We start from the raw sequence: 15,333 nt of genomic DNA on the forward strand, positions 1-15,333 counted from the left end.
TTTTTTGTGATTGCTTGATGTTGCTTTAATTGTTGCACCTTCTATTTTCTTAATTTTGTTATGAATTTGATGATTGATTGTTATGAGGTTGAGTTTCTCTGTTTACGATTCTGTTTGGTTGCTGAGAAACGGTGGGAAAATAAAATGATTGAATTCTTAAATTTTTAGGTTTTTAATTTTTTTTTTTGGTCGATCAACTTAAAGCTAGGTTTAGGTACCTCCATAGAATCGATTGCAGTGAATCGCAGCCCCCTTGACTTGATCAAGTTGGAATTTACATTTCGGATTAAAAAAAATTAAATTTTGTAATCTTTCTAATGAATAATTTCACTGTTTTATCTGGAATCAAACATAAGGCTTGATTGCTACTGAAAAACTCATAATCTACGACGAGCTGTTTGTTTGTGTTTTTTTTTTTTTTGATTGATTGGAACTCTAGCTTGACGTGTAAGATATGGCACTATTTTTCCATGTTTGGTATTGCTATTCTGTTGTGCTAGTTGGTGTCTTGTGCCATGGTTGCACGTAACATATAACCATAATATGCATGTGGGGTCTACATGTGTTTTCTGTGTGGGTCTCACATTAGAGTGTTGCATATACATGTTGGGTTAGATACTTTTTTTTGTTGTTATACAAGGGTGATCATTGCGTGTTAGGAAGTTGGGGCTTCTTTAGTTCAGTTCTGTTTGGTTGCCAAGAAATTCCCTCGGGGGGGGGGGGGGGGGGGATAAAATTGGATTTCCACTTTTTGGGACTAGAGAGAAATTAAATGGTTAAACCTTCGTTTAATCAAGTGTAATATAAACGCATGGCTTTTATTAATTTGAGATGATGAATTATATCGGAAATCAATTGCCAGAAATCAGTGATAGTTATGTTTATATCTATGCTCATACTCTGTGATCTCATGAACAAAAGAGAGGGTAAGAATCAAAATTTACATGTCCCTTTATGATAAAATGAAACAATATGAAGTTCTTCCTTTAATAATGCTTTTGATGTATTTTAGGGACTTTTAAATTGCATATTTAGGTCCTAGATTAAAAAAAAAAAGGTATTTTTAGTGAGAACTTGTCTAATAACGTGATTGCGTATGCTTTTATATGCAACTGTGTGTGCCTAAGCATGTGGGGAAATGCCTCAAGCTCTGGTGGACTTGGGCTGGTCTGTAAACCACTTGTGAAGAAATTGATTTCTTTTTTTCCCAGCTTACAAGTTATTATTAGTTTATTAGTGTTTTTCCTTCATGTAAGAAATTGTCTTCTCAATTGACAGGTAGCAAGATGGGTACCAAACTCAAAACAGTTGTGGCCACCTTCTTCCTTTGCTTCCTCTTGTTTCCTCTGGTGTTCTCTGCTTCCAATGGCGGGTTGGTCAGAATTGGATTAAAAAAGACAAAGCTTGATAAAAATAACCGGGTTGCTGCCCAGCTCGAGTCAAAAGATGGAGAGGTCCGGAGTGCTTCTATTCGGAAATATTATCTCCGTGGGAACTCAGGAGATCCAGAGGACATTGATATTGTATCTTTAAAGAATTACATGGATGCCCAGTACTTTGGAGAGATTGGTATTGGTACTCCCCCTCAGAAGTTCACTGTAATATTCGACACTGGTAGTTCTAATTTGTGGGTGCCCTCTTCCAAGTGTTACTTCTCGGTGAGTTTTTGTGATTTAATTTCTTTTTGGATATTTGTGTGTGATTTATTCTTCGAATTACTTTTTACATAATCTTCCATAGGAGATAATGTCATGATATTGCATCTGGGTCCAGGTTGCTTGCTATTTCCATTCCAAGTACAAGTCAAGCAGTTCAAGTACCTACAAGAAGAATGGTTTGTGTCTGTTTCCTTTTTCAGTTTACTGGTCTTGAAATACTTGTATTTCTTATTGGAATTCTTTCAATCTTTTAGTGTGCATTCAATTCTTCTACTGATAGGTATCTCATATCATGAGTTATGATATTTTATATTAGCAATGCTCGTGTGTTTAGTGACAAATGGGCACCAATATTTTGTGTCTCTGTTTCCATAGGCCTGCAATATGTTGAGTGTGTAGATTGAGAGGATGGATGAATTGAGTGTCTTGGGTTTTTGGAAAATGGATACCTACTTGTATTTGTGGCACTTTCCTACAAATTAAAGAAAGAATTTTGTTTTTAATACATTGTGCAGGTAAACCAGCTGATATCCATTATGGAACTGGAGCTATTTCTGGGTACTTTAGTCAAGACCATGTGAAAGTTGGTGATCTTGTCGTCAAGAATCAGGTAGTTTCAAGGTCTTAGTACTATTTTATACATTCATATATTTTCTACATACACACAAATTCTTCTTGCTGGTTTCCCTTTATTGACAAAGGTGGCCTTTCTCAGGAATTTATTGAGGCAACTAGGGAGCCCAGCATCACATTCTTGGTGGCCAAGTTTGATGGCATACTTGGCCTTGGATTTAAAGAGATTTCAGTTGGAAATGCTGTACCTGTGTGGTATATATTATTGCACCTTCACTATCATATGTGTTACTGCTTCTTGTATTTTGATTTTTGTTGATCTTCCATTCCAAGTTTGCTAACTATTGAAGTGCTCCAGGTACAACATGGTTAAACAAGGTCTTGTTAAGGAACCAGTTTTTTCATTTTGGTTTAACCGAAATACTGATGAAGAAGAAGGGGGTGAGATTGTTTTTGGTGGGGTGGATCCTAACCATTACAAGGGGAAGCATACTTATGTTCCTGTGACACAGAAAGGCTATTGGCAGGTTGGTGTTCCAAATTTCATGCACTTGTAATATCAATGACTTGTTGTAGATAATCTCAATTTTCTAAATGTGTTCCTGTTCCTTTTGTTGGCAGTTTGACATGGGTGATGTATTGATTGATGGTCAAACAACTGGTAAGATTTATAGAAATTTTGGTTGCTTTCTTGGTTTATGGAGCATGAAAATATTTTTCCCAGGACACGTGGGTTTTAGCCTTTATTAGTTTTTGTTGCTGTTCCTGTAGCATTTACTGGTTCCATCATGATTCAAACATGTCTATTTCAGGATTTTGTGCCAGTGGATGTTCTGCAATTGCAGATTCTGGAACATCTTTGTTGGCAGGCCCAACGGTGAGTACCTCCTCTCATGTGTAGATTCAAAGCTGTGTGGATACACTCGATTTTGATGCCTTAAACATGCCTGTTACACGGAATTCCTTTTTCTGCTGTGTTCTTGGATGGGCATGTTTGTTTATTGTCCATTCTTTTTTCTCTTTTGTCTCTTGTCATCTACTACATGGGCTAACCTAAAAATGAGGAAGCAGATGATTTGTGTTTGTCCAATCAAAAAAGAAATTTGTGGGTTTGTGCGTCCGTTTTTATCATGGATTTTTCGCGTTATCTCCTGCTTGAGATTGTTTTCCATATTACTCTTTAATAGGAAAAATGATTTATATTTTACTGGCTTTTTGCTGTTGTTCTGTGTTGCTGCTTACATTGTAGGATAATTCAGGTCATGGGTCAACTTTTTACTTGGTGATTGATGTTACCCTGAATGTGTCTGTGGTGGTCATGCTTTTTTTCTTTTTTAAATGCGGTGGTCATGCTATTTAAATGCATCAGAAAAGAGTGTTACATATGCACGCTTTCATCCTGTTTGTCTTTGTTTGATCAATATTGTTTTTTCTCATTTGCAGACTATCATCACTGAAGTCAATCATGCAATAGGAGCCACTGGGGTTGTAAGTCAAGAGTGCAAGGCTGTAGTTGCAGAATATGGAGAAACCATAGTCAAGATGCTGTTAGAAAAGGTATTTACCAAGTTGTCCTGCTATAAAAACCATTCTTTTAACTAATTGTTGTATGATATATGCTTGTTCAATTCTAATGACCAACACTATATTTTGCCAGGACCAACCAATGAAAATCTGCTCACAGATTGGTTTGTGCACTTTCGATGGGACTCGAGGTGTAAGGTAAGAGTCAACTGGTTTCTTGCAATTGGAAATATACATTTCTATCACTAATTTGATCAATTTTTATGGGTGTTTTCTTCAACTAATTAATAGTTTTGCAAATATGTCGTGGTCAGTATGGACATTGAGAGTGTTGTGGATAACACTCGTAAAGCATCTAATGGTTTGCGCGATGCAATGTGCTCTACATGTGAGATGACAGTTGTTTGGATGCAGAACCAACTTAAGCAGAATCAAACACAGGACCGTATACTAACTTATGTCAATGAGGTGAAGTAACCCTTCAATCCAGTTTTTTTCCCCATTTTCTGCCATTACGTGCTTTGCTCATACTCTGTCATAATTGCAGCTCTGTGACCGGCTGCCTAGTCCAATGGGAGAATCAGCAGTTGATTGTAACAGTTTGTCTTCATTGCCTAATGTTTCCCTTACGATTGGTGGAAGGGTTTTTGATCTCAGCCCTGAGCAGGTTTGATATGATTACTTAAATATTCTAAAATGGTTCTGGAACTTAGTTGTTGCTTTGATTTTGGGTGCATCCTATATGATTTTTTTCCAGTCACTAAAATATGCTATATATCTAATTAGTTTTCTTTTCCAGTTGGCGTTAGAGCAATTTTTTCTTCCAATTGCAACATGCTCAGTAGCAAGGCTTAGGAAAATTAGATTCTCTTTTTTATTTTTTTGCCTTGTTGTATTATGGCACAGTGATGACTATGGCTATTTAAATTGCTGTTTGTGAACATGGATATGTAATTCATTTTGGTTATTTTGGGCATTTGTTACCTTTGAAGTGCATTATTCTCAAACGTCAAGTTTATTTCTTTTGGATGATTCAATCAGTATGTCCTTAAAGTTGGTGAGGGAGAAGCAGCTCAATGCATTAGTGGATTTACTGCTCTGGATGTGCCACCTCCTCGTGGACCTCTCTGGTATTACCCAACTTCTGCTGTTGATTAACTATCCTTTTAAGATTCATGTGTCATAATAAGTCCATTCAATGATTTTATTGGATATTAATATTCAAAATGAGATGCATAATCTCACTGCTGGTAAAGTTGGACTGGAACTTATTATATCCATTCAATTCTTGTGCATCACAGGATCCTGGGGGATGTTTTCATGGGTCGCTACCATACAGTATTTGACTATGGCAATCAGAGAGTTGGGTTTGCTGAAGCTGCCTAATCTGCTGTTTCAGTTTGTCCTTGTCTATCCATCTCTTCGAACACGTTGCATTCTGAAATACTAGTTGTACTGTAATATCGTCCTTGGTGTTGAACTTAAGCTCCAAATAACAATTACATGTAAATATGTGTGGGCATAATGTGGAGCTTGTTTCTGTGAATCCGCATCCAACTTGTTTTAATCATGTTAAAAGAATTATACGTTATAATATAAACATGTTTCTATTGTCTGTCTTGATTATTTTGCCTTTCTCTAAAGGCAACTGAGCTACAAGCTACTGCGAATTGGGCTTAACTGGTGAAGATTGTCTTGCAAATAGTTCTGTAATTGTAAGATTTTCGATAGGCAGTGTCAAGTCAAAACAGTCAGATTTCAAAAAAGATTAAATTTTCCTCTAAACCAGGTCGGAGAAATCTTCTCTAATGCATCACGCGGTGGTTCATGAGATTGTCGTGTATTAAAACTTGATTTATTAAATCAAATTTAAAAAGGTAATAAATTTTGAGAAAAAAATGAATGTGGATGGTTTTTGTTTTTGAGAGACATTTGAAATGACTATGCATTGAGCACAGCCTGCATAGCCAGGAGATGTTTTGTCAGGGTTTTGTGGCATGACATTTGACAAGAAAGGATATTGTATTGCTTGTGGTTGTGGATGGAGAGAGGTAGGAGTAGTGATGAGAGTATTAATTCAGAAATAATTCATTCGATTTGGAATTGATATTCATTGGTTCACGGTGGATAATGGGCAAAATATTAAAGGATAGAGTTTATTATTCGAATTATTCGGAGGACAGTAATTGTTGGTGGCGTGACAGATTTTATTTTGGAGTATTTAGTATTTACCAGGGAATTATTGGGCACAAGTTGAAAGCTACACGGTAATGTCAGACGAAGAATAGAGACAATGAGGAGAATAGACGGGACTGATTTAAATGCAAGACGGACCAGTAAGTATACGTTTTGTAGTCTTTTATTTCAACTTATCAAAATAAAGGAGCAAAAGGAAGAAAGGTTTATTAGTGGGATTAGATTAGCTTTTTGTTTGTTTGTTAGAAAATTGGTTAAAAAGTATATTAAGGATAACGTTTGTACTAAAATCTTGTGCTTAAAAAAAAAAAAATAACATAAACAAATAAGTTAAATAAGCAAAACAAATGTTGATTATATTATATATAGGTCTGATGTCTCGGGAAATGTTTGATAGGTAAAGGTTGAGATTCGTTGAAATGTGAGCACGCGATAATTATTTGACATTTGTCCAAATTTCAATGGGTTTAGTGTACAAGAGCACTAGATCCAAGCTAGTTCCCTGTTTAATATATGAAAAAAATACAAGATTATCTTTGTAATACTTAGATCTACCCAAGAAGATTTTGTTGCCTCGTTGTTTTGATTGCTTCTACATAAAGGATGTATAATAAGGGGGAAGGGGGAAGGGGGGTCAGTGAGTGAGTTGTTATCACTGTCCTTTCTGGGGGTTGCATTAAGAGAACACTCCTGTTTGGCCAACTTGTATAGCTGTAAAGCTAAAAGACTAAAGAGCGGTGTAAAGCACAGCACACATTGAAGGATTTGTTCACCGACACAACGAATCACGCTTAACTTATCCATTCCCCTTTCAATTTTTACAGAGTTTTCACATTGTGTGCTAACATTAGTATATTTTATTCTACTAAATGTGGGCAAAGGCAAAGGATAGAATATGGTAATGTTGGGAGGTCAAGAAAAGGCATGACTCATATTTGGCATTGCTTGGAGTTTACTCGTCCAAATCCAGAATCCTTTTGCAGCAATACACACCGTCCCATTAACCAAAATCCACTCCTTTTTTTTTGGGACTTGGGATACAGTTGTATATAGTTACTCGGAATCTTAACGTCTAGACTTGGTTTAGGTCCATTCTGCCTTTGTTTTTGCTTTGCTAAAAAGCCAAAACCTTAAAATAAAAATTCTTTGGAATTTCCTCTATTGTACGTCTACGCGTTTATCCACTGGATTCCACTAAGAATCTTCCAATTTCACATTGAAAAGTTCATTCTAATTACCCTTCTCAGGTTTCTAGCGTTGATCATGCGATAAATAATACACAATAGGAGACTTTGACCTCCAACATAAACCAACTCGTCAAGATATGGTAACTAGGAGCCTACTTGGAGTCTCCGAGGAAATTTAACCAAAAAAAAAAAAACATTTAACATATAAAACATGAATATGAAACCGTGTTTCTTTTGAAAATTACTTTACAGTTTAATATATTCCCGAACCGATTTGAAAATAGCCTCTCAATAAAACTTGCTTTTCTTTTCAGAATTCAGATCCTATAACCTTTTCCCTTTGTCACTAAGTACAGAAATTAACATTGGTATATTACTTAGATTGGTTCGCATATTTTGATTTAATAAAAGAAATTTCCAACAAGTATCACATTCACCAATTCCGCGTTGGAATATACATTACACACATATCACATTTTTCTTTCTTTCTTTCTTTCTTGCCTTTTTTTTAAAATATGATTTAATAAATCAAGTTTTAATACACGACAATCTCATGAACCACCACGTAATGCATTAGAGAAGATTTCTCCGACCTGGTTTAGAGGAAAATTTAATCTTTTTTGAAATCTGACTGTTTTGACTTGACACTGCCTATCGAAAATCTTACAATTACGGAACTATTTGCAAGGCAATCTTCACCGGTTAAGCCCAATTCGCAGTAGCTTGTAGCTCAGTTGCCTTTAGAGAAAGGCAAAATAATCAAGACAGACCATAGAAACATGTTTATATTATAACGTATAATTCTTTTAACATGATTAAAACAAGTTTGATGCGGATTCACAGAAACAAGCTCCACATTATGCCCACACATATTTACATGTAATTGTTATTTGGAGCTTAAGTTCAACACCAAGGACGATATTACAGTACAACTAGTATTTCAGAATGCAACGTGTTCGAAGAGATGGATAGACAAGGACAAACTGAAACAGCAGATTAGGCAGCTTCAGCAAACCCAACTCTCTGATTGCCATAGTCAAATACTGTATGGTAGCGACCCATGAAAACATCCCCCAGGATCCTGTGATGCACAAGAATTGAATGGATATAATAAGTTCCAGTCCAACTTTACCAGCAGTGAGATTATGCATCTCATTTTGAATATTAATATCCAATAAAATCATTGAATGGACTTATTATGACACATGAATCTTAAAAGGATAGTTAATCAACAGCAGAAGTTGGGTAATACCAGAGAGGTCCACGAGGAGGTGGCACATCCAGAGCAGTAAATCCACTAATGCATTGAGCTGCTTCTCCCTCACCAACTTTAAGGACATACTGATTGAATCATCCAAAAGAAATAAACTTGACGTTTGAGAATAATGCACTTCAAAGGTAACAAATGCCCAAAATAACCAAAATGAATTACATATCCATGTTCACAAACAGCAATTTAAATAGCCATAGTCATCACTGTGCCATAATACAACAAGGGCAAAAAAATAAAAAAGAGAATCTAATTTTCCTAAGCCTTGCTACTGAGCATGTTGCAATTGGAAGAAAAAATTGCTCTAACGCCAACTGGAAAAGAAAACTAATTACATATATAGCATATTTTAGTGACTGGAAAAAAATCATATAGGAAGCACCCAAAATCAAAGCAACAACTAAGTTCCAGAACCATTTTAGAATATTTAAGTAATCATATCAAACCTGCTCAGGGCTGAGATCAAAAACCCTTCCACCAATCGTAAGGGAAACATTAGGCAATGAAGACAAACTGTTACAATCAACTGCTGATTCTCCCATTGGACTAGGCAGCCGGTCACAGAGCTGCAATTATGACAGAGTATGAGCAAAGCACGTAATGGCAGAAAATGGGGAAAAAAACTGGATTGAAGGGTTACTTCACCTCATTGACATAAGTTAGTATACGGTCCTGTGTTTGATTCTGCTTAAGTTGGTTCTGCATCCAAACAACTGTCATCTCACATGTAGAGCACATTGCATCGCGCAAACCATTAGATGCTTTACGAGTGTTATCCACAACACTCTCAATGTCCATACTGACCACGACATATTTGCAAAACTATTAATTAGTTGAAGAAAACACCCATAAAAATTGATCAAATTAGTGATAGAAATGTATATTTCCAATTGCAAGAAACCAGTTGACTCTTACCTTACACCTCGAGTCCCATCGAAAGTGCACAAACCAATCTGTGAGCAGATTTTCATTGGTTGGTCCTGGCAAAATATAGTGTTGGTCATTAGAATTGAACAAGCATATATCATACAACAATTAGTTAAAAGAATGGTTTTTATAGCAGGACAACTTGGTAAATACCTTTTCTAACAGCATCTTGACTATGGTTTCTCCATATTCTGCAACTACAGCCTTGCACTCTTGACTTACAACCCCAGTGGCTCCTATTGCATGATTGACTTCAGTGATGATAGTCTGCAAATGAGAAAAAACAATATTGATCAAACAAAGACAAACAGGATGAAAGCGTGCATATGTAACACTCTTTTCTGATGCATTTAAATAGCATGACCACCGCATTTAAAAAAGAAAAAAAGCATGACCACCACAGACACATTCAGGGTAACATCAATCACCAAGTAAAAAGTTGACCCATGACCTGAATTATCCTACAATGTAAGCAGCAACACAGAACAACAGCAAAAAGCCAGTAAAATATAAATCATTTTTCCTATTAAAGAGTAATATGGAAAACAATCTCAAGCAGGAGATAACGCGAAAAATCCATGATAAAAACGGACGCACAAACCCACAAATTTCTTTTTTGATTGGACAAACACAAATCATCTGCTTCCTCATTTTTAGGTTAGCCCATGTAGTAGATGACAAGAGACAAAAGAGAAAAAAGAATGGACAATAAACAAACATGCCCATCCAAGAACACAGCAGAAAAAGGAATTCCGTGTAACAGGCATGTTTAAGGCATCAAAATCGAGTGTATCCACACAGCTTTGAATCTACACATGAGAGGAGGTACTCACCGTTGGGCCTGCCAACAAAGATGTTCCAGAATCTGCAATTGCAGAACATCCACTGGCACAAAATCCTGAAATAGACATGTTTGAATCATGATGGAACCAGTAAATGCTACAGGAACAGCAACAAAAACTAATAAAGGCTAAAACCCACGTGTCCTGGGAAAAATATTTTCATGCTCCATAAACCAAGAAAGCAACCAAAATTTCTATAAATCTTACCAGTTGTTTGACCATCAATCAATACATCACCCATGTCAAACTGCCAACAAAAGGAACAGGAACACATTTAGAAAATTGAGATTATCTACAACAAGTCATTGATATTACAAGTGCATGAAATTTGGAACACCAACCTGCCAATAGCCTTTCTGTGTCACAGGAACATAAGTATGCTTCCCCTTGTAATGGTTAGGATCCACCCCACCAAAAACAATCTCACCCCCTTCTTCTTCATCAGTATTTCGGTTAAACCAAAATGAAAAAACTGGTTCCTTAACAAGACCTTGTTTAACCATGTTGTACCTGGAGCACTTCAATAGTTAGCAAACTTGGAATGGAAGATCAACAAAAATCAAAATACAAGAAGCAGTAACACATATGATAGTGAAGGTGCAATAATATATACCACACAGGTACAGCATTTCCAACTGAAATCTCTTTAAATCCAAGGCCAAGTATGCCATCAAACTTGGCCACCAAGAATGTGATGCTGGGCTCCCTAGTTGCCTCAATAAATTCCTGAGAAAGGCCACCTTTGTCAATAAAGGGAAACCAGCAAGAAGAATTTGTGTGTATGTAGAAAATATATGAATGTATAAAATAGTACTAAGACCTTGAAACTACCTGATTCTTGACGACAAGATCACCAACTTTCACATGGTCTTGACTAAAGTACCCAGAAATAGCTCCAGTTCCATAATGGATATCAGCTGGTTTACCTGCACAATGTATTAAAAACAAAATTCTTTCTTTAATTTGTAGGAAAGTGCCACAAATACAAGTAGGTATCCATTTTCCAAAAACCCAAGACACTCAATTCATCCATCCTCTCAATCTACACACTCAACATATTGCAGGCCTATGGAAACAGAGACACAAAATATTGGTGCCCATTTGTCACTAAACACACGAGCATTGCTAATATAAAATATCATAACTCATGATATGAGATACCTATCAGTAGAAGAATTGAATGCACACTAAAAGATTGAAAGAATTCCAATAAGAAATACAAGTATTTCAAGACCAGTAAACTGAAAAAGGAAACAGACACAAACCATTCTTCTTGTAGGTACTTGAACTGCTTGACTTGTACTTGGAATGGAAATAGCAAGCAACCTGGACCCAGATGCAATATCATGACATTATCTCCTATGGAAGATTATGTAAAAAGTAATTCGAAGAATAAATCACACACAAATATCCAAAAAGAAATTAAATCACAAAAACTCACCGAGAAGTAACACTTGGAAGAGGGCACCCACAAATTAGAACTACCAGTGTCGAATATTACAGTGAACTTCTGAGGGGGAGTACCAATACCAATCTCTCCAAAGTACTGGGCATCCATGTAATTCTTTAAAGATACAATATCAATGTCCTCTGGATCTCCTGAGTTCCCACGGAGATAATATTTCCGAATAGAAGCACTCCGGACCTCTCCATCTTTTGACTCGAGCTGGGCAGCAACCCGGTTATTTTTATCAAGCTTTGTCTTTTTTAATCCAATTCTGACCAACCCGCCATTGGAAGCAGAGAACACCAGAGGAAACAAGAGGAAGCAAAGGAAGAAGGTGGCCACAACTGTTTTGAGTTTGGTACCCATCTTGCTACCTGTCAATTGAGAAGACAATTTCTTACATGAAGGAAAAACACTAATAAACTAATAATAACTTGTAAGCTGGGAAAAAAAGAAATCAATTTCTTCACAAGTGGTTTACAGACCAGCCCAAGTCCACCAGAGCTTGAGGCATTTCCCCACATGCTTAGGCACACACAGTTGCATATAAAAGCATACGCAATCACGTTATTAGACAAGTTCTCACTAAAAATACCTTTTTTTTTTTAATCTAGGACCTAAATATGCAATTTAAAAGTCCCTAAAATACATCAAAAGCATTATTAAAGGAAGAACTTCATATTGTTTCATTTTATCATAAAGGGACATGTAAATTTTGATTCTTACCCTCTCTTTTGTTCATGAGATCACAGAGTATGAGCATAGATATAAACATAACTATCACTGATTTCTGGCAATTGATTTCCGATATAATTCATCATCTCAAATTAATAAAAGCCATGCGTTTATATTACACTTGATTAAACGAAGGTTTAACCATTTAATTTCTCTCTAGTCCCAAAAAGTGGAAATCCAATTTTATCCCCCCCCCAGTCCACCCTCCCCTCCCTCCCGCCCCGATGGGAATTGTTCTTTGGCAAGTCCAAACAGAACTGAACTAAAGAAGCCCCAACTTCCTAACACGCAATGATCACCCTTGTATAACAACAAAAAAAAGTATCTAACCCAACATGTATATGCAACACTCTAATGTGAGACCCACACAGAAAACACATGTAGACCCCACATGCATATTATGGTTATATGTTACGTGCAACCATGGCACAAGACACCAACTAGCACAACAGAATAGCAATACCAAACATGGAAAAATAGTGCCATATCTTACACGTCAAGCTAGAGTTCCAATCAATCAAAAAAAAAAAAAACACAAACAAACAGCTCGTCGTAGATTATGAGTTTTTCAGTAGCAATCAAGCCTTATGTTTGATTCCAGATAAAACAGTGAAATTATTCATTAGAAAGATTACAAAATTTAATTTTTTTTAATCCGAAATGTAAATTCCAACTTGATCAAGTCAAGGGGGCTGCGATTCACTGCAATCGATTCTATGGAGGTACCTAAACCTAGCTTTAAGTTGATCGACCAAAAAAAAAAATTAAAAACCTAAAAATTTAAGAATTCAATCATTTTATTTTCCCACCGTTTCTCAGCAACCAAACAGAATCGTAAACAGAGAAACTCAACCTCATAACAATCAATCATCAAATTCATAACAAAATTAAGAAAATAGAAGGTGCAACAATTAAAGCAACATCAAGCAATCACAAAAAAAAAAAAAAATTAGATACAAATCAGTACAAAAATCAAAGATCATGATCGATAAGTAGGGAAATGGATTTCAATTCAGAAGAAATTACAGAAAACGATGGAGAAAGCTTGAATTTACTCACACGGGTCACACAGCTCTTGACTCTTTCTGAAGAAGAAAACAAAAAAGCACCGAACAATTTAGAAATGGTAAAGCTCAACAAACCGTACTGAATGGTTCGGTTCGCTTCGCTATAAACGAGGGAGATATTTCAGTGTAGACTGGTATCTTTTAATCTGGACCGTACACGTTGATACGATGCCAGAATGGACGTGCGAAAAGAAAAAAGTATATTCTTTTCTGATTTATCAAGGAGAATTTAGAAATGAGGCTGTGATTCTGTGTAGTGTTGTGCATAGAACTCAATAAATAACCGATAAGCATGATTAAGATTAACCCAATCTGATTCTCAAAAAAAAGATTAACCCAATCCAATCCAAGGTGATAGATTAGTTTTGAGAAGTGATAAACTTCATGACATTTTCACAATAAAATTTACGCGTTAAGTTATTATTGATTCTAATTTAAGCTCATCATTAAAATTATTTTTTCACCCACAAGTTCACCCACAAGTAACAATCAGTAATAATCTACTATTAAAGATTTGTTATAAAAGTGTTGTAAAAATATTATAATCATAGCATTTATCATTAGTTTCAAAATCGAATAAAATGAATCAATTTCTTCTATGATTTTTAAAATCTTATTCTTATATTTTGACATGAGCATATAGAAATTCGGTAAAGTGGTTATCATTATTTTAATATTTATTTATTAAAATTTTTTATGAGAATTTATTTAAATTATTAATAATGTGACAAATTCAATTCAACAATCTTAAAATAGAAGGATAGAATTTTGAAATTTTATCTTTCAGTTATTTTGAGAACTTTATACAATGTTGACCCCTAAATTAGGTTGAACATTTTTTGTCTTGGCATAAAAACTGGTAGTTTTAATTTTAGATTAAAGTAAAATTGCATAGTATTAGAATCCAAGACCATCAAAATTTTTTTTATTTTTAAAGGAATAAACCATCAAATCATATACTATATAATAAAAGTTAGGTTTAAAAGTCGTGGTTGGGCCAAGTGGCTGCACTAAATTGCAGGAATTTTTTTAGAATTTTTAAAAAAATTAATATAATTTTTTTTGTACTTATCTTCTTCTCCTATAATTTCTAAATTGATAAAAATCTCAATTTGATTACAATTCAAACTCATCATCTAATCCTTTTATTATTATAATTTATAATTTGATAAATTTTTTTAATTTGATTATAATTCAAACTCTTCATCTAATCCTATTTAAATTATATTACTACGTGTAAAAAAAACAACTAAAAAAAAAACAACAACACATAAAAAACAAAAAACAGCAACAATCTTCATTTATTCTTTTTTTTTATTTAAATTATATTACTTCGTGTTAAAAAAAAAAAAAAACATAATACCTGTAAAAAAACAAAAAAGCAACCTATTCAACAGCAAATTTTTCTTTTAGACAATTATTGTTCATACCAATTTACCGAAAATGTTTTTGGATAAAGTTTTTAAAAAAAAATTGTAAATAAGGTAATAAATATTTGAGTTTAAAGTAAACACCTTCTCTTTCTTCTCAAAAAAATAAAAATATCTATATTTAATAAATGTTTGTTCTTCTAAAAAAAAAAAACAATTTTTTTTTTTTTGGCTATAAAAGAAATGTTTTCTTTTTTCTTTCTATTCATATGACCCTTTTTTAATCCACTTTTTATGGGATTTATGAGATTGCAATAAACAAATTGATTAGAAATCTTAATTCCAATAGGATTTAAATTCTATATCAAATGAAACTCTACCTATATATTAATATATAAATATAAATATATATATATATATATATATATATTCTTTTTGAAGTGAATTTTATTTCAATATGCGAATGCCTAAATCCCATGACAGGTATGCATTCTTTTTTCATTATTATTTTTTCATTTTGTTTAAGCTATTTTTCTT

General features: G+C 34.6%; 2 protein-coding genes across 3 annotated transcripts; one reads left to right on the forward strand and one right to left on the reverse strand.

The window, feature by feature from the left end:
• Positions 1–828: 828 nt before the first annotated feature.
• LOC115955497 (aspartic proteinase-like) lies at positions 829–5,301 on the forward strand. Its single transcript, XM_031073626.1, has 14 exons — positions 829–926; positions 1,279–1,658; positions 1,774–1,834; positions 2,174–2,268; positions 2,374–2,486; positions 2,590–2,758; positions 2,853–2,892; positions 3,044–3,108; positions 3,675–3,788; positions 3,889–3,953; positions 4,070–4,223; positions 4,303–4,422; positions 4,797–4,885; positions 5,057–5,301. The coding sequence occupies exons 1-14, from the start codon at positions 878–880 to the stop codon at positions 5,139–5,141; spliced, it is 1,599 nt and encodes a 532-aa protein (XP_030929486.1). The 5' UTR covers positions 829–877; the 3' UTR covers positions 5,142–5,301.
• A 2,604-nt stretch (positions 5,302–7,905) lies between these two features.
• LOC115955498 (aspartic proteinase-like) lies at positions 7,906–13,517 on the reverse strand. 2 transcript variants are annotated; one of them, XM_031073627.1, is made up of 14 exons: positions 12,351–12,447; positions 11,619–11,998; positions 11,443–11,503; positions 11,009–11,103; positions 10,791–10,903; positions 10,519–10,687; positions 10,385–10,424; positions 10,169–10,233; positions 9,489–9,602; positions 9,324–9,388; positions 9,054–9,207; positions 8,855–8,974; positions 8,391–8,479; positions 7,906–8,219 (listed from the first exon to the last, which is right to left on the reverse strand). In XM_031073627.1, the coding sequence occupies exons 1-14, from the start codon at positions 12,397–12,399 to the stop codon at positions 8,135–8,137; spliced, it is 1,599 nt and encodes a 532-aa protein (XP_030929487.1). In that variant the 5' UTR covers positions 12,400–12,447; the 3' UTR covers positions 7,906–8,134. The 2 variants fall into 2 exon arrangements, with proteins under 2 accessions (XP_030929487.1, XP_030929488.1); XM_031073628.1 differs by lacking the exon at positions 12,351–12,447 and adding an exon at positions 13,421–13,517 and having other exon boundaries at positions 7,910–8,219.
• Positions 13,518–15,333: the final 1,816 nt, after the last annotated feature.

The sequence above is a fragment of the Quercus lobata genome, chromosome 8, assembly GCF_001633185.2.
Source record: "Quercus lobata isolate SW786 chromosome 8, ValleyOak3.0 Primary Assembly, whole genome shotgun sequence".
NCBI classification, from domain to species: domain Eukaryota; kingdom Viridiplantae; phylum Streptophyta; class Magnoliopsida; order Fagales; family Fagaceae; genus Quercus; species Quercus lobata.

What these genes read in the sequence shown, in the direction of transcription:
- LOC115955497 (XM_031073626.1), top strand. Translation starts at nt 878, where the DNA reads ATGTTTATATCTATGCTCATACTCTGTGATCTCATGAACAAAAGAGAG. An exon ending in GGAAATGCTGTACCTGTGTG is followed by an intron (nt 2,487 to 2,589) that starts GTATATATTATT and finishes GAAGTGCTCCAG; the next exon opens with GTACAACATGGTTAAACAAG. An exon ending in GATTGATGGTCAAACAACTG is followed by an intron (nt 2,893 to 3,043) that starts GTAAGATTTATA and finishes TGTCTATTTCAG; the next exon opens with GATTTTGTGCCAGTGGATGT.
- LOC115955498 (XM_031073627.1), bottom strand. Translation starts at nt 12,399, where the DNA reads ATGTTTATATCTATGCTCATACTCTGTGATCTCATGAACAAAAGAGAG. An exon ending in CACAGAAAGGCTATTGGCAG is followed by an intron (nt 10,425 to 10,518) that starts GTTGGTGTTCCA and finishes TTTTGTTGGCAG; the next exon opens with TTTGACATGGGTGATGTATT. An exon ending in CCTCCTCGTGGACCTCTCTG is followed by an intron (nt 8,220 to 8,390) that starts GTATTACCCAAC and finishes TGTGCATCACAG; the next exon opens with GATCCTGGGGGATGTTTTCA.